A 17,648-nucleotide genomic window follows, 5' to 3' on the forward strand; every position below is an offset into this window, starting at 1 on the left:
GCAGGGCTGGCTGGCCGGAGTAGAGGGCCTGAGATAGAAGCTGGAACCCAGGAGACCCCGGGGCAGACCAGGCCACCATAGGACCCTAGGGGGAAAGCAGGGTGACCCCTAGGAGCTGACAGGGAGTCAAACAGGTGGGCTCAGCACTCTCTGCCCAACAGGCTGGGGATGCCGAGGAGGCAGCAGGCAGGGAGAATTCTTGATGGTGTCTTAGAAGAGGCTGCCAAGCCCGGCTGGCCCACTGGCAGAGACCACCATTCCTCTGCTCTAGGGCCGCGCCTAGTGGGGACACTTCAACAGCTCATCCCAGCCCCAGTGAGAAAAGACACATAAACCCCACTCCTCTGACAGGACAGTGGCTGGAGAGAGGTGGAGCAAAGAGAACAACCAAATCTACCTGGGCTGCAAGACCCTAATACAGCAGGGTCAGGACGTGCTAAAGACCAATCACCAATCCGGGTAGGAAGAGGAGTTTGTCAGTAAAAGGTGGCAGGATAGGTGGATGGCCATCCAGAAAAATAATTAAAGGTGGGTTGACATCTTACTCTGTCCACTCGGATATACCCCCAAATAGATCAAAGATTCAGACATAAAAAGCGAAACCATAAAAATACTTAAAGAGAAAAACATAAGCAAAATTGTATATTAAAAATAAAAAAGGCAGAAGGGCACCTGGGTGGCTCAGTGGTTGCGCATCTGCCTTTGGCTCAGGCAGTGATCCCGGGGTCCTGGGACTGAGTCCTGTATTGGGCTCTCCCTGCAGGGAGCCTGCTTCTCCCTCTGCCTGTCTTTGCCTCTCTCTGTGTGTTTCTCATGAATAAATAAATAAAATCTTAAAACCAAACCAAACCAAACAAACAAAAAAGCAGAGACTCAAACTCTAAAAGCCATACATTTGACCAAGTAAATGCATCTTAAGTCATTTGCGTGGCCAGAAAATAACATTAGCAAAGTCAGAAGAGAAACTTACATGACAACTCCTGTAAGAGATAGAGGGCTGTTTTCCTTCGTATGGCAAAACCTCCTAATAACCAATAAGTAAAAGACCAATAAGTCAATGGAAAAATGAGCACTGGCTCTGAACAGGTTGTTAACAGAAAAAGGAAAACAAACAGTCCTTAAATCTATGAGAAGATGCTCACTCTCACTGAAAAGAGAAATGCAAATTCAAGCTATCCTAAGATCATATATTTTACTATTGGATCAGCAGGAAACGACATCTTGTTGACACCTGGTTGGCAAGGCTGTGGGGGATCAGACACTCACATTTGTGTTGGTGGGAATGTAAATTGGTATAAGCCCCCAGGAAAGGGACAGCAATTTGGCAAAATTTAACAAATATCCATCGTTTATCCTTCCACCCAGCAATCCTACTTCTGGGATTTATCCTTGATTTATCTGCACGTGGGGTGAAAGATTATCTATTACAGGATTGTGCATAATAGCAAGAGATGGGAAACGATTCAAGGGCCCATCACCAGCGGACCAGTTGAAGAATTTCTGATACATCCGTACAGTGAAAACCATGTAGCTCTAAGGAAGGAGACTGATACTCTCTCTGCACAGACTCCAAGATATATTGTTAAATCAAAAAGGCAAAGAAGAAGCAAGATGTGGTGTTGTGTGTACTGCATGTTACCTTTACGGAAGAGAGACAGAAAAGCAAGTAATCAAATGTGTTTTCATATAGGTTTGTGTTTGCATAAAGAAACTCTGGCAGAATCGAGAAAGAATTAATGAAAGTGGTGACTTATGAGTTGATGGAGAGAACAGGGCACAGAAGCAGGTGTGTGGGGGGGAATTTTTACTATATACTTTTTAATATTGCTTTTATTTTTATTTTATGTTTTAAAGATTTCAGGGCAGCCCGGGTGGCTCAGCGATTTAGCGCCGCCTTCAGCCCAGGGTGTGATCCTGGAGACCCAAGATCGAGTCCCACTTCGAGCTCCCTGCATGGAGTCTGCTTCTCCCTCTGCCTGTGTCTCTGCCTCTCTTTCTGTGTGTCTCTCATGAATACATAAATAAAATCTGAAAAAAAGATGTCATTTATGTATTCATGAGAGACACACACAGAGAGGAAGAGACACAGGCAGAGGGAGAAGCAGGCTTCCTTCGAGGAGCCTGATGTGGGACTGTATCCCAGGATCCCAGGATCACTACCTGAGCCAAAGGCAGGCGCTCAACCACTGAGCCACCCAGGCACCCTATTGCTTTGATTTTTAAAAACCGTGAAAGTACATTATCTAATTTAAAAAAAAATCTTGCTATTAGCAAGATAGAAGGGCTGGAAAACACAGTGACTACTGGAACAACAACAAAAGGGAAATCTTCAGGAGATTCAAGTAAGACACTAAAGAAAAAAAAAAGACTACTACTTTAGAATTTAAAATATATCATGTACTACTCATTGAAGGTGAGGACAGTCCCTTTCCAGACTCAAATTTGTGGCCTGGAAGAGAAAGCAGGAGAAATATCTCAGAACTGATGTACGCAGAGGCAAGACATAGAGGGGGCAAAGCTACAAAGCTGGAGACGCCAGTCAAGAGAGCTAACGTGCAAATGAAAGAAAAAGGCAAAGACCCCAATACTCATGCAACAAAGAGATTTCTCTAAGCTGAAAAAAGACCCACGGCTATCCGGAGACTGACGGGGTTTTATGAGTTCCAGGAGGAGGAGTGTTGAGAAAAAGCATCCCTCCCTTCTGCACATCCTAGAGGGGATGTTTGATCAGGAGCCGCGGGGAAAAGCAGAAGCCACGAATGAAATGCAAGGGGTAGCAGGACAGCAGAGGAACAGGACAATCAGGAGCAACCTGATAGAAGGGGGAAAAGGAAACCTGTTAAAGATTCTGAAAAGAGTGCATTATCCCAACAAAAAGACTGTCAGTTTGGGTTTCCAAATTCAGTGGTAGGAGATATATATATGAAATAGACGTAAAATCATGATAATGTTGAATATAGAAGGATACTGAGAGATACCAGCAAGTGCAAAAAATAAAACCCAATAAAATAGAAAGAGTGGCCCTGCTTGTAACAGCAAGATGGTGATTCAGGTTGAAACCACCCACCGGGTAAAGAGGGACACCAGGGGATGATACAAAGGCACACTCTGTGATGCCAGGACAGTCAAAATCTGTGTGCACTGCCAACAAAGTTGTAGTTAAATATAAAAAGCAAAACCTGAGATGCCTGGGTGGCTCAGTGGTTGAGCATCTGCCTTGGCTCAGGGTGTGATCCCGTGACGTGATCCCGGGGTCCTGGGATTGAGGGATTGAGTCCTCCCCGCAGGGAGCCTGCTTCTCCCTCTGCCTGTGTCTCTGCCTCTCTCTGAGTCTCTCATGAACAAATAAATAAAACCTTAAAAAAAAAAAAAAGCAAAACCTGCTAAAAGTACAAGATCTTTACAAAGAAAATCTGAGCGAGAGATGTAATAAACCTCTATTGGAACTGGAGTAAAAGACAAAAACAAAACGAAGTCTACAAAGGAAACACAGGTTTCAATAACGTAATCAATCAGCTTGGCTTGATATATACCAGACCTTATGTCCCTTAGATGGAAAATATACGATTTTTCCACTATGAAAAACTTAGAAAAACCATTTATTTCTTCGGTCACAAAGGAATCCATAGAGAAATTTAAAAATGGAGATTTTGCAAATCTAGGAAAAATGAATACTTTCCTAGGAAAAAGGCAAAATGGCCAAAGTGAACAAGAAGGAGTGGAAAACCTGAAAAGACCAAACTACCGTTGATGAGAAAAAAAGTCTGCCCCTAACAAAGCACCAGGTAGGTCCAGAGGGTTTCAGGGAGGAGGCTGAATGGTAGGAACCTCTCGGATTCAGCTGCTGTTCCCCTTCCTTGGCCAGGAGGCAATCCTAAGTTTCTCTCTAGCGACTGGCGGGATTCTGGGGACTCTGGGGACAGCTCCTCCAGCGCACTCCCACGGCATCCTGCAGGCACCCCTGCCACACCAGATCCTACCTGTGGGTCTGCTAGCCCATCTCTCTTCTGGGACAGAAAACTACCTGATGGCAGGGACCATGCCTTGTTTCTCAGTGGCACCTGCCATGTACTGAATCCATGACACAGTAGGTGAAAAATCGCAGTGCCATTGTCAGTGTACCGGGATGCCCCGGGGTCTGTAAAAACTCTCCCACACAGAGTAAAGCAGAATGGATGAAAAGAAGCCAAAATGCTAATAGTCATTATTATTTTAAAAAAGATTTTATTTATTTATTCATGATAGACAAAGAGAGAGAGAGAGAGGCAGAGACACAGGCAGAGGGAGAAGCAGGCTCCATGCAGGGAGCCTGACCTGGGACTTGATCCCAGGACTCCAGGATCACGCCCTAGGCGGAAGGCAGGCGCTAAAGCGCTGAGCCACCCAGGGATTCCCTCTAATAGTCATTAGAGTGAGATTGCACATATTCGCCAAATATTTGCAATGGCGTTAAGCTATTTAAAAAAAAAAAAGATTTTATTTATTTATTTGAGACAGAGAGATAGAGCACGAGTGGGGATAGGGGCAGAGGTAGAGTTCTCTATCCTATACTAGGATCCTGATCTGAGCCAAAGGCAGATGCTTAACCTAGGGAGCCTCCCCAGAGCCCCTCCTTAAGCTATTTTTATGGGGGGGGGGGGATAGTAATTTACAAGTTGAGAAGATTCCAGGAGCACTCCAGTTTCGTGCAGCAGAGGCAGGAAGGCCCCCCTCTGGCACCTTTCTTGGTTCCTCTGGCTTCCTCTCCTAGGCCAAGTTGGCTCAGCCCCCAGGACAGACATGGAAGCCCTGAGAGGGACCCCTGCCCTGCTCACCCAATGCCTCACGGTGGACCTCCACTCGGAGGACCCATAGGAGCCCAGAGCCTGGGCTAGGCAGAAGGGTCCTGCAGGCTCTGCTGTGCCTAAGCAGCTGCTCTGGAAGTCCCCTCAACACCACAATCCTTCCTCAATTTGGCAAGAGAGCCTCCTGCACTTGAGCAAGGACCCCTATGTCCCTCAGACCCAGTCCCTGGCAGCACCATTTCCCTCAACGCCAATCAACCTCAACTGTACCCTGACCTTCTAGTCTGGAACCCTGACCATGTTTGCATCAGCTGGGCCTGGCCCTCCCCACTACTGGACACAGACAGCTCCAGGAAAGGCAGAGACAACAGATTGAGTGAGAAGCCGGCCCCTGGCGCTCAGGAAGGAAGTGGGGAGGCAGGTGGACCCGTCTCAGGGGGGCTGGGGACTGAGAGGTGAATCATAAGGCTCAGGTTCTGGGGAGATCACCCAGGGGACTCCACAGAGCCATGGGGGCTGCCAGGGGCCTGGGAGGTTGCTCCTTTCTGCCCTGGGAGCTGTGGATGGGGAGGACTACTGGTGGCCAGGAATGTGGGCTGGGTTGGGAGGGGGCTACCCAAGAAGCTGCTCTTTCATGGGTCAGACCTTAGGCTGGGCAGTGGGGCTCTAGGGTCAGCCTGGGGCTGCAGGTGAGTCATGGGGAGGGAAAGGTCAAGCCAGGTGTGAAGAAACCAGCCGGGCCAGCCCAGGGCTGCTGTTCTCCAAGGGTGGGTGGGGGGAGGTAAGACAGTTGCTGGGAGGAGGGCATACAGACAAGGGCGCTCACTGCCCCCCCTCCTTGGCCTCAGCTCCCCTGCTCCTCCTAGAGGGCCCCCTGGCTGGTCCCAAAGGGGGATTCAGGTGGAGGGATCCCTAAGGCCAGTTCCTTTGCCTTAATCACCGCTGCCTAGGGCGGCTCTTGGAGTCTGTCCCAAGGGGTGGGTGCCAGGCCTGGGATCCAGAGAGGAGGGTGAGGTGCCTGCCCGCCAGGCACCTGGCAGGGGAGTTTCAGCATGAGTGCAGGAAAAGACCAGGTGGAGGTCAGGGAAGGAGGAGAGAGGGTGGGAGAGCTGCCAGGGCACGACCCCGCCTTCCCCGGGCCCCATTGGGAGTTGAGGGGTCACTCACAGTTCTCAGCACAGGACAGGGAACCAGGGCCCCAGAGGCTCCTTCTAGTCCGGCTGCCTACTCAGGTGAGTAGGGCTGGGCTGGCTGCATAGGAGGCTGCCGAGGCCTCTGGCTGCACCTCTTTCCTCCCTGTGGCCAATGTCTGGGCAGCAGGGGCGGGCTCCCGTCCAAAGGGCCGGCCTGGGCCTTTCCACCTCAGAGGCCCTGGGGTGGGGATGGTGACCACACCCTGAAATCCCCAAGTCAGCAGGTCCCCCTCCCCCACTCCACCGCAACCACGGGGGAGGAGTCTCAGAGGCCCCTCCTCCTCCCTTAGAGGGGGTGGGGGCAGAGTGCTCCAGAAGGTGTGCCTCTGCCCTCTCCTGGGACAGCTTCTCCCACTGCGCCCTGGGTAGCTGGGTGCTGGCTGGTGGACGAGGGCTGGGAATTCCTGCCTCCTTCCCTGTGGCCGGTGCCCACCGCTGGGGACACGCAGGGTGCTTGGAAAGTGAATACTTGTTTGCCTTCCGATTGTCCTGTCCCTGCTGAGGGGAACAGGCTGGCCAAGGCTGTGGCCACCCAGCTGAGACTGCCTTCCGAGCTGCTGCGGGGATGAACCTTTGAGTGAAAGCCCATGGGACCACGAGCCCCTTTGGGACAGGATCGTGTCAGGTGTAACATGCTTTGCGTCCCCAGGGTCCAGCACTTTGACCAGCACACAGCAGGTGCTCATTACATGTTAGTTGAGTGGAAGGTGAATGACGAGGCTATAAAATGCCACACAGTGCAGAGGCTTCTCTCCTCTGGGGTGGGTCCCTGCCTCTGCTGATTCCTCCCCCCGTGCCACCCTCTCCCCTTGTCCACTGGTCGACTATCCCCAATGACCCAACCCTGATCCTATGTCACCTCCACCCTCAGATCATTGCCCCTCGCCTCAGAGGAAATGGGTCCCTCCCTCTCTGCCCGGGGCACCCCACCCCCACCCTGTTGGCCTCTCTCCCTGCGTCCCATCTCCCCAACCACCTCTTCACCATCCTCAGCCTCCCACTCTTCTGGCTCCTGACTGTTCGCTTAGATTTGGGGAGCCTCCCCCCTTGACCTCCACCTGCCTCTGGCCACAAAGCATCTCTCCCTTCCCTGCCAAGCTCCTGAGTTGTCTACGCTCAGCCGGTGTCCTTACCTCATCTCTCTGGCCCCTGCCTTGAGCCCTCAGTAACCCCTTGACCAGCTCCTGATAAGGTGGCTGCTGACCTCGCAGTCACCGTTTCTGATACATGTTTAATGGCCTTTATCTCACTTCTCCTTTCTTCTGGACGTTTCTCGGTGTCTGGACAGGCACTCTCCTGTTCTTCCTCCTTGTTGCCTATTCCTTCCTCTGGGGCTTCTCTTCCCTCCCTTTGTCTATTACCCGAATGTGGTGGGGCCTGACTGTCTCAGGTGTTCCCGGCCCCACGTCCACGCACTCTGCCCGCCCCCGGTCCACATGCTGCAGGCCACATGCTGCAGGCCTTCTGCTGGGCAGCAGGCCCCCTCTCCAGCTGCTGTCTGGACCTGGCGCCACCGAATAAACAGACCACTGTCTGCGGGGTGTGCGACTGGGAGACTGCGACTCATTCCGACTTCTCTCCCACCTTCCTCAGCCCGTCGGACACTAGATTCCAGGGAATCGACTTCCCAAATCTCCTGTCATCACTGTGTGCCTGGGAGACCATGGAGGTCTGTCCTCTGCTATTCTCAAAGTCCCAGCCACGGGGGTCTTTTCTGAACCCCCTCTCTTCTCTGCTGAGAATCTTCCAGCAGCTGCAGGATTAAGTCCACATTGCTGGTGAGAGTCCATGAGGCCCTGCCTGGCCAGGCACTGCCCATTCCCCACAAGAGCCCCAGCAGTACAGGATGGGAGTGGAGCTGCAAGGCCTCAAGGGTGCCACATCTCACACCTGCACCCATGCCTCGGCACCACGGCACGCTGGGTGTCCTTCTATCCCAGATGGCCTGTGCCACGCTGGTCTGAGGCATCTGCCCTCTTGCCAGGCTCCTGACTCAGATGGTAGCTCTCCAGGGCTGGCGCTGTGCCTCATCAGATGCTTGGCAGGCAGGTGGGAGGCCAGTTCATGCTTAGTCAAGGAGTGAATGAAGGGGAAGGGTAGGTGCTGCCTCTCCTGCCTCCTCTAAGAAGGAAACAGGGAGGCTCACCTTTCAGGAAATTCCCTTCTCTAAATTCTGCCTTCGGGTCCCCTGGGTGGCTCAGCGGTTGAGCACCTGCCTTCTGCCCAGGTCATGATCCTGGAGTTCCTGGATCCAGTCCTGCATCGGGCTCCCTGCCTGGAGCCTGCTTCTCCCTCTGCCTGGGTCTCTGCCTCTCTCTCTGTCTCTCGTGAATAAATAAATAAATAAATAAATAAATAAATAAATAAATAAATAATCAATCTTAAAAAAAAAGAAGGCTGCCTTCAATAACTAAGAGCAGACTGGGGATCCTTCCCAGGAGAGAACCAACTCCCCACCCCTGGAGTTTGTAGGGGACAGGGGGTCAGGGAGACCCACACATGACACTGGAATAAAGCAGGGTCACAGGGGAAACAGGAACAGAGATACCAAGCCTCTTGTTGAGATCGCACGGGGAATTAGGGCCAGAAGGGGGAGCAGGCTGAGCGTCTCGACCAATACCCAGGTCTCTCCGCGGACGCCCGGTTCCTCCCGGCGCGAGCACCACCCCGCCATCACGTGTGTCCCCACCCCCTCACTCCCCGGTAACTGCTGCTGAAGAAGGAGAAAGAGAATATGGAAAGGCCCCGGAATGCGCCTCCGACGGCCTGCCTGGGAACGGAGGGGCGCCAGGGTAAGGAGCGCTGGCATCCAGCCATCTGCCCCGGAGAAGCTGGCCACCTGGCCCCCAGGGACGCCGGGCGCAAGATCCCCCTGGCCCCCGCCCCCGTTCCTTCCGGGCGGAATCTGGGTCCGCGTCCTCACCCGCAGAATGCTGTTCCCCGCCATGGCCAGAGGGGGGCGGGCTGCTCCTTGCAGAAATCAAAGCGAAGGCGGCGCCGAAGGGGATGCTAAATGCGACCCGGGTCTGCCTCCGTGCGGCGCCTGCTACGTGCCAAGCGCTTCCACGCCTCACCTCGTCGAAGGCTCACAACGCTAATCCTTTACACAGGAGGACACTGGGGCTGGGGCAATTAAGGGATTCCTCAGCAGCTGGCAGGTCACCCAGCAGGGTCAAATTCGAGTCTCTCTAGCTTCAAATCCTGAGCTCTTTGCACTGTAACCAGACCTGGTGGTGGGAAGACCCAGGAAGTCCCCGAGCGGGACGGTGCCTCCTTCCGCGGGGCATCCCAGACTCAGTCCTGGCATGTGCCAGGCAACCACGCTGACATCAAGTACATCAAGGACAAAGAAAGAAACCAGAGACACAAGGTTGGGGGGTCATCCATTCACCCTTTCCACCCGTCTTTGGGCCAAGGGACAAACTGAGACCCTGAGAGAGGAAGTGAATCTCCCATAATTACCCAGCTGGTGGCAGATGTCAAAAAGATGTTTGTGCATCCTCCCTCCACGTCTCCACACCCCCCTTCCCCTGCCGCAAGTTCCTAAAGCTCAAGATGTCAGGGCCATGGAAAGGATTCTGGGGATGTAAGAGCGTTTTAAAACCGTGCTCTATTTTCGGTTGCCCAAATCAACACAACCGGATTCGAAACGAAACGAAAGAAAACAAAACAAAACAAACAACAACAACAACAAAAAACCCTCGCTGTAACCAGACCTCTTCCTGAAACAAAAAATTGGTGTGCGTGCGTGTGCGTGCGTGCGTGTGTGTGTTTAGAGGGGAACTGAAATGACTGAAATGTTGGAAGAAGCCAAAACGGGAAGCAGATCCCTGACTTTCACATCCATTATCTCATCTGATCCCCAAGCGTCTATGAGACAGGGGAGGCGGAGAGATCCTGCAGGCCCAGGATCCCGACGCCTCTCGGAATGGTGCGGCTGTCAGGCAGGTGAGGTGGCGCGCACCTGCCAGCACGGGGTGGGCGGCACACCGTACTCCAGGTCATCTGCATTTCTGCAGGAAAACGAAGTGTAATAAATAAATAAAGACCACCAACGGCTTCACCCGGGCTCAAGTCCAACTTTGTCACCAACTGAGTTACGGAAAACACTCGCGCTTCGGGGAGCTTTGGCATTTCGGAATTGCAGATGTGATTGGGAGCCTGCACCCCTCTCGTTTCGTGGTTGAGGAACGTGGGGCTCCGCGTGAGGCAGCCCGTCCAGAGCCGGCGGACGCTAAGCGGAGCGGGGCTCCTGGAGCCCGGGCGCAGCCCCCCGCCCGCCTCCTCGCTCCCGGGCGCCCCATACCTGCTGCGGGCGCTCGTCCCGCGCCGGGCCGCGCTCGTCCAGGATGGCCTCGTAGACGTTCCCCGAGTCGCTGCGCGCCAGGGGGCGCGGGCACACCCAGGAGCCCGCCACGCTGCAGGCCTTGAAGCTGCCCGCGCTTCCCAGGAGGCCGGCAGGGGGCGCGACGGCGGCGCGCGCCAGGTCGTCCAGGGACTGCGCGGGCCGCACGGGCGCCGCGGGCCGCGTGTACAGGCAGGTGGGCAGGCCGGGCCCGGGGCTGCCGTGCTGGGTCGAGGCGCCGCGCCGCGCGGGGCCGCACAGGGAGCTCACGCGGCCCCGGGGCTTGGCGGCCGTGCCGTCGGGGCCCGCGGGCGCCGGCGCGCTCACGAAGCGGTAGTCGTAGGCGAGCGGTTCGGGGGCTGCGGGGCCCGGGCGGAGCGCGGGCGGCGGCGAGGAGGCGGCGGGGTCCCCGAGCGCCGGCAGCTCGCGCACGTACTGCGCCGGCAGGTAGAAGGGGCGGCCGCCGGGCTCGCGCCGGACGTGCCCCCAGTGCTCCGTGCTCCGGCGCAGCAGCCGGTAGCGCTCGTTGGGCTGGATGGCGACGCGCCGCCCGTCCTTGCCGGGGTACTCGAAGGGATGCTCCACCAGCACGTACACGTCCCCCTCGACGTCCGCCGCCATCGCCATCGCGGCCGCGGAGTCTCCCTGTGGGCACGAGGAGGAGGGGCGCGGAGGTCAGGGCCACCCAGCCGGGAGGCGCGCCGCGCTAGGGGGACAAGAGACTTGGTTGAGTCCCGAAGCCGCGTTCCTCCTGTGCCTTAGGGCCTTGGTATCTCCAAAACGGGGCACTCGGATAAAATAATCTCGAAGGTTCCCATGCCCACAGTCGCTGATGTAATTATGCCAACGCTGATTCTGTGGCATTGCTGATAAGATTTGAGCCTGCATTCAATCCCCCGGTGGGGAGGTTGTGGGTAATACTGGTCCAACTTTGCAGCCAAGGAAGCCTTGACTCAAAGAGATGGGGTTGACTGGCGGCGGTAAGTCGACACCACACTTGCCAAAAAGTTGCCTGAACCTCAGTTTCCCTGTCTGTGAAGTGGGAAAAAGAGCTCATTCCTTCCGCGCCCGCCCGCCCCCGCCCCCGCCCCCGCCCCGACGCCACCAGCCCTCAGGAAATCCGGGTCCACAGAGCCTCTTCCCTCCAGGATCCTGCGCCCCCCGCCCGGGCCCTCGGGGTCAGAGTTGAGGCGCGGGGCTCTAGGAGCTGCCCCGGCGCCGCTCTACCCCGGGAGTGTCCCCGCTTCGCGTAGACCAAGGGCCTTGGCATGAGGCACCAGGACTGCCAAGGCCGGGGAACCGGTTCTCTTGGTTTCTCTTTTCTTCCCCAGCGGCTCTGCGGGGAACGTGAACTCGGAGCCTGGCCCGCCCAGAGCGGCCCGCACCGCCCCCGACTGCAGATCCCACCTCCAACCTCCCGAGAGAGGCTGGAGGGCCTGCCCACCTGCCCTGTGATCTCCACGTTGCCCCACGAGAGCAGAGCGGCCCCTAGAGAATGCACTACCCAGGCGGTGTCCTCCCCAAAGCTGTCCTGGAGTGATGGCCCCAACCCACCCCTCTGCATGCCAGCTTAGCTTGGCTCTGGGTGGGGCAGCCTTGGTCAGAGCCTAACTGTAAAGCTGCCCAGGTCTCACCATCAACAAGATGAATGAGTGACTTCTTGCGTGGCTGCTCCCTCCCGATCTTTACACTGACCACATCTCCTGCCCAACTGGGTCTCCCCGGGGGCAGCAGGTAGGAGCCCCTGTGGCTTGCTGAGGCTGAGGAACCCAAGGAACAGGGTCTGGCCGGCAGGGGTCCGGGTAGGGGCTCCTAGTGCCCCTTCCCCACTTTCTTAAGCTCTCCTCGATGGGGAAAGGGGTGCACAGTGGGCCCTGGAGGCGCAGTCAGTAAGCTGCCTGGAGCAAAGGCAACAAACCCTGGGAGGATACCCCTTCTCGTCACCTTCTCCTGGACCCCTGGCACTCGCTCACCTTGGCAGGGCAGGTCTCTGCGGGCCCATGGGCTAGATAGACCTTCCAGCCAGCAAACGATGCAGGTTAGGCCCCCATCTCGTTGGGCGGGGCTTCTGAGGGCTGGGTCGGGAAACCTCGGGGAGCAGGAGCTGCCAAGGGGAGCAAAGAGGCAGAGGGAGGCTCCGGAGGGCTGCCCCCAATTCTGGGAGGGGCGAGGAGGAGCCTGAAGGAGTGTCTGGGCCAGTGGAGACATTGGGAGCGGGCCCAGGGCAAGAGAAGGCAGGAGGGAGGGGCGGCAGCTGGCAGGGCTGCGACTGAAGGTGTGGTGTGCTGCCTGCTGGCAAGCAGAGCCCAAGGTGGGTAGACTCCCACCCTGCGCCCTCCACCAACGCCCCCCCACCCCCCGCGGGATTTGTTGGCCTCCAGCCTCTGTGTCCCCTGGGTGCGCTGCTCCGGGGCTGCTCCACCCCGGATCGTCGTCTCCAGGCGTCCCCTTACGGGTGAGGCCATTTGCACCCTGAATCACCAACTGCCAACCGCGAGCCCTCTCCAGCCCGATTGCTGGCACTACTCGCTTCGGGCCCACCTCCGCCCTCCCCAGGCCCTTTCCCCACACAGCTTGGCCGGGCCTGGAAAGACTCAGGGCGGGGGTCCCAAGGCAGGGATGCCCACCAGAGCGGGGGTCTCGGGCTGGGTGGGGAGGGGACCCGGACTCGGCTCCTTCCCCAACTCAGGGGAGAGCGGAGGTTCCCTGAAACTCCAGGACTGATCCGTCCCCAGGAGCTGCTTTGGGTCCACTGGCCTGGGGACGAGAGCCACAGCGGCGCCAACGCCTGGGTCGGCGCGGGGGGCCTGCACCTGGGCCCGTCCTGTCCCCGGACGGAGGGCAGCCTTTTTCATCTCCGCTCCTCGCGGGGGGATCCGAGCCGCGCGGCCCTGCTCGCGGGTCCCGCAGCTCCGGCCCCAGCGCCCCGGGAAGGGGAGCCGGCGAGAGAGAACCCGCCACCTGCAGCACCGCACCCCCACCGGCCCCCGGCTCAGCGCCCCCCGCCCGGCCCGGCCCCGGCCCCCCGGGGTGTCCGCTCACTGGCTTCGCCTCCACTCGTCCCCGGCAGGGCGCGTGGTTTCGGCGTCCGCGCTCCCTCCTCCACCGCCCAGCTCCCGCGCAGCCCGGTTTCCTGCTCAACAATACAGCGAGGGAGGCACCAGCGGAGAGCGCCGGGCAGAACTTCCTCCCGGGCCGAGGCTGGGCTGTGGCTGCTAGAGACAATCCCCGGTGTCCCGCTTCCTGTCCCCTCTGGGCCCAGGGAGCGCAGACGCCACCGCTCCCCCCTCCCCCCGCCGCCCCCCCCCCCCCCCCCCCCCGCCCTTCCTGGGCCACACCTGGCTGTCTCCCGGAGGTGTAAGCAGGAGGGCGAGGATGGTGGTGTGAGGTGGGGGCTTGGGGGGGGGCGTGGGGGGGCAGCCTCCTCGACTACTTCTGGCCAGATTTCCCTCCCACTGTTTGATTCCGTCCCCCTGCTGCCTGGATCCTCCTCTGGAAGAGGGCCACCCTCCAGTCTGTAGGGTAAGCCCAGAGCAGCCTGCTGGAGCTGGACTCCTAGCACTTGAAATTTTCTCTCCTGTAAACTGGGGACAGTGACACCTACTTCCCAGGGTAGTTGGCGAGATTGAATGAGATGCACTAAGCACAGTATAGTATCACATTATTATAGGAGCACACATTTGTTATTATGAACATTATTTTTATTAGAAGATGAGCTGTCCTCTCTGGTGTTGGGTTGTCTCCAACCCCCCATTCTCCTTCAGGCAGGAGGGGGAAGGGAGAAAGGAATGTCCTCAGAGGCACCTTGCTGAGGATGAGGCACCCAGGTCGCCTGGCCCTGGCCTCCCTGTCCCTAGGCCTCAAACCCAGTTCCTTTTGTCTTCTCAGAGCCCACTTCCTACTGACCTGGAGAGACTTGAGGCCCCTGAGGGAAGCTGGGGCTCAGGGGATGTGCAGAAGGTGCTCCCCCAGGGCCAAAAGGCATCTTCAAGGACAAGGAACTGCAGACAGAGCAGAGTGTTTCAATCACATTTTCCCACAATCTGCCTTCCCTGGAACTAGTCTGTTTCCTTCTTCTGGCCTCACCACGGGCAGTGGTGGGCTTCTCCTGGCACTTAGAGGAAGGTAGTGGCCAAGTCTAGGCCACTGGGATCCCTGATTCTGGTGCTGCTCAGCCTTTTCTAAGCCCCCCTCTTGCCTTGGAAAACCCAGTAGGAAATAGTCCCAACATTCTTCATGTTCCAGTGTCAGGGCTCTGTGCTTTGACAGGCACAGGGAAGGTGCCACTCTGGTGGGATTTCAGGCAGCAGCTTCATCTGTTATGCATGAGTGTACGTGAGGAGACCTCCAGCAAGGCCCCGAAATCTCCCCCTGGCTCCCTGGCCAGGACTCCTAGTGGCACCTCTTCTCCCCTGCGTGCCCGCGCCCCTTGCTTGCAAATGTTTACTACCAACCCTCCCTCTCCAGGCCTCCCCAGCTAATGAGGGGGGGGCATCCAACCACAGGATGGCTGGTGGCCTCCCCCAGCCAGTGGCAGCATCAGGATTCAGAAGCAAGATCACAGGTGAAAAAGATCAGGTCTTTACTGCAAAATCACCCAAAATGCACACGGTAGCAGTTCCTTCCATACATTGCAAAGCGCTGTTCAGGGCCAGCGTCCCCCCCCCCCCCCCCGCTAGAAACAGTTTATTGCATAAAATGGCATTTTAAAAATAGTGTGGGCACCACTGAGGTTCACATCAGCTTTCCATTGGAGGTGAGAGGGTAAAAGTCAACTCATTTGATTAGCAGCTTTCTGGTGCTGGGGAGAGGGTCAGTTCTAATGCTACTAGTCCCTGGGAGGGCGGCGGCGGGGTGGATACCCAACCTAAGCAAGCTCCCTAGGGCCTCACTCCTGCTGCCTCCTAGGGCACCTTCTGGTGCACATAACATACTCACGGGCCTGAGGAGCCAGGGCTGGGCCTGGGCAGCACTGCCCACCCCAGGCCAGCCCCTGTCCACTTGGGGACCTGGGGCACCTGCAGCTCTGCTTAGGCTGGGTCTGTGGGGGAGCATTAATGCCGGCTATGGGGGTGCAGGATGGGGATAAGGACCCACTTTCCCATTTAGGAGGCTTTGGCATGCTGGGCCTAGGTGTGCACCATCTTCCGTGCCGGGGACAGAGAAGTTGTGGGGCAGCCCCCTGTTACAGGCACCCCCACCCCCCACCACCTCCTCTGTTCTATTGCACAATTTATCCAGCTTCACAGGGCTGGGCAGGTGACTCAGCAGCCGAATCACCCCCAGGGAGAGGTGGGAGTAGATTCAGCTCTTTACAGTGACAGGCAATCTCCACCTGAGGCCCCCAATTCAAGCTGAGAGCAGAGAGGATGGCCAGAGGACCCAGGGCTGCAGGGTGGGGGTGGGGGCTGTGGGTCCAGGAAAGATGGGATAAGGCAGCAGAGAAATCAACCCCCAAACCCCAGGGTCTAAAGGTCACTTTGAAAACAATGGCAGGCTCCTGCTCTACCCCAAGACCCCCTTGAAAAGGCAATCATGCTCCAATGACATTTTCCGGTCTCTGGTAGGGCCCCTCCTGGGCCAGTCCAGCAAAGCTTTGTGAATTCATGGCTTTGTAAACTGAGGCTCAGTGTCCTTCCAACAGGTGGCTGCTCCCACGTGTCCCTGTGCGTCTCTGCAGCAGGGCCGGCACTCTTTGTGGAAGGATGGGGTCACCACTCCACAGTGCGGGGCCTGGCAGTCCCGATGCCCGAGGCTGGCCGCTGGCCTGGGCTTGTTGCCCTCTCTGTGGGCCCAGCCTGCCTCTGTTCCCACAGGGCTCAGTCATGCGGTGGGGGAACAGGGCGAGAGTATGTCTGCAGCCGCCCCCGGCCCATCTGGCTGCGGGTCTGTGGTAGGATGGGATGGCGAGGGGCTAAGGGGTAGGCAAGATGACCACCCTGCCCTGAGCCAAGAAAGGCTCAAAGTGCTGACAGTGCGGGTTCCAAGTCCCTCCCTTCTCCCTCAGGGACCAAGATCCCTAGCTACACGAGAGCTGGGGGGCTCTGACATGGAGAAAGGGGATGGGGCTTCCAGGTGAGGTGGACAGGGCAGGGCAAACAGAGGGAGAGGGAGAGGACGGTCATCGAGACCCATCCCACCAGCCCCCGGGCAGTTTGGCACGTCATACTTGAGCTGTGGGCAGTGAGCGCCCGGTGTAGGAGAAGGAAAGGCACCCAGTCCAGCTGGCAGGCTCTGGCCCAGCAGTGGCCTGCCTGTCCAGCCGCCCGCCTGCCTGCGGGCCAAGTGTTCCCACACATTTGCTCAGCATGAGAAGGCCTGGATTTCTTGGGTGACTTGTGTAGGGTCAAGAATAAAAAAATATTTTCCGTTGAAATATGAAGGGGAAAAAAAAACCTGCCTTAAAAAACTAGACCTTTTAATCAGGAATGTGGAATTGAGAATGCGCCCAAGTCTTGTTTCCACAGTGTTTGAACAGCCCTGATGGATGTGCCATGTCTGTGAGGTGAGCTGGGGCCTGATTAGTGCAAAGTTCCCCCTCCCTGCATCCCCTGGAATGGGGGCATCTGATGATGTCCCCATGTCCGGGAGCAGACAGGTGGTAGAGGGACTGGGTGACATCATCGAGGGCTTCCTCTGGTAGGCTCGTGCTCTGGTCACATCGGAGTCTTCGTGACAGGGGAGACAGCTGTGACACCTTGAGAGGATCCGGACTGACGCCAAACCCAGCTGAGATGGGTGAGCCGAGCTGCCACCCCGCAGCCTTGGTGGGGACAGCTCGCTGACTTAGGTGAGAGTGCTCTGTTCTTGGTACTTGCGCCGGCGGGCACAGCGGGGGCAGCCCTTCTTCACCACGGCCTGGCAGCTCTGGTGGAAGACGGTCTTGCACTCGCCACACCTGGGGGATAGCAGCAAGCACCGCCTGTGCCATGGGCCGGGGGGCTGGCCAGCCTTCCTGACCAGAACCCGCGGGGAGGCTGAGCGGCTCCCGCCACCCAAGGCACCTGTGCGCTGCCCCTGCATGGTCAAATAAAACCTCGCGACAATGCTTACCCTCCTTCACACCACAGGCACTGCTGACACTCTCTGCTCAAATTCACTTTTTAAGATGCTGCTTGAGACTCATGACATGACTTCTTGCCTATGTTGAAAACCCTCTGCCATTTAAAAAACTCAGCCTAGGGGCTGAATCTAGGCCATGAGACACCTACTGAACATGAATGAATGCTCCCACCTGCTCAGTTTTCCCCTCCCACACGGGCTGGAATGGAGGTTTGGTGGATGAATTTTTCCATTTAGAGGCTTCTGATAATGAGTGATAATCGG

At 57.1% G+C, this 17,648-nt stretch overlaps 2 protein-coding genes and 1 long non-coding RNA gene across 3 annotated transcripts in view; 1 reads left to right on the forward strand and 2 right to left on the reverse strand.

Annotated features, from left to right (window-relative positions):
• Window positions 1-13,570, reverse strand: part of ARHGAP27 (Rho GTPase activating protein 27) — a 31,301-nt gene extending 17,731 nt beyond the window's left edge. The window contains 2 exon segments of the mRNA XM_077853606.1: window positions 10,284-10,967; window positions 13,365-13,570. Coding sequence (XP_077709732.1) covers window positions 10,284-10,949 — 666 coding nt within the window. The 5' untranslated portion in view covers window positions 10,950-10,967; window positions 13,365-13,570.
• On the forward strand, window positions 10,751-17,397 carry LOC144286753 (uncharacterized). The gene is made up of 3 exons (XR_013354705.1): window positions 10,751-11,302; window positions 11,654-12,633; window positions 16,966-17,397. It is a non-coding gene; the product is annotated as an uncharacterized LOC144286753 (long non-coding RNA).
• The window catches only part of PLEKHM1 (pleckstrin homology and RUN domain containing M1), a 40,896-nt gene continuing 38,135 nt past the window's right edge, over window positions 14,888-17,648 (reverse strand). The window contains 1 exon segment of the mRNA XM_077853605.1: window positions 14,888-17,220. Within this exon segment, the coding sequence (XP_077709731.1) occupies window positions 17,109-17,220 (112 nt within the window). The 3' untranslated portion in view covers window positions 14,888-17,108.

This window comes from Canis aureus, chromosome 16 (assembly GCF_053574225.1).
Source record: "Canis aureus isolate CA01 chromosome 16, VMU_Caureus_v.1.0, whole genome shotgun sequence".
NCBI classification, from domain to species: domain Eukaryota; kingdom Metazoa; phylum Chordata; class Mammalia; order Carnivora; family Canidae; genus Canis; species Canis aureus.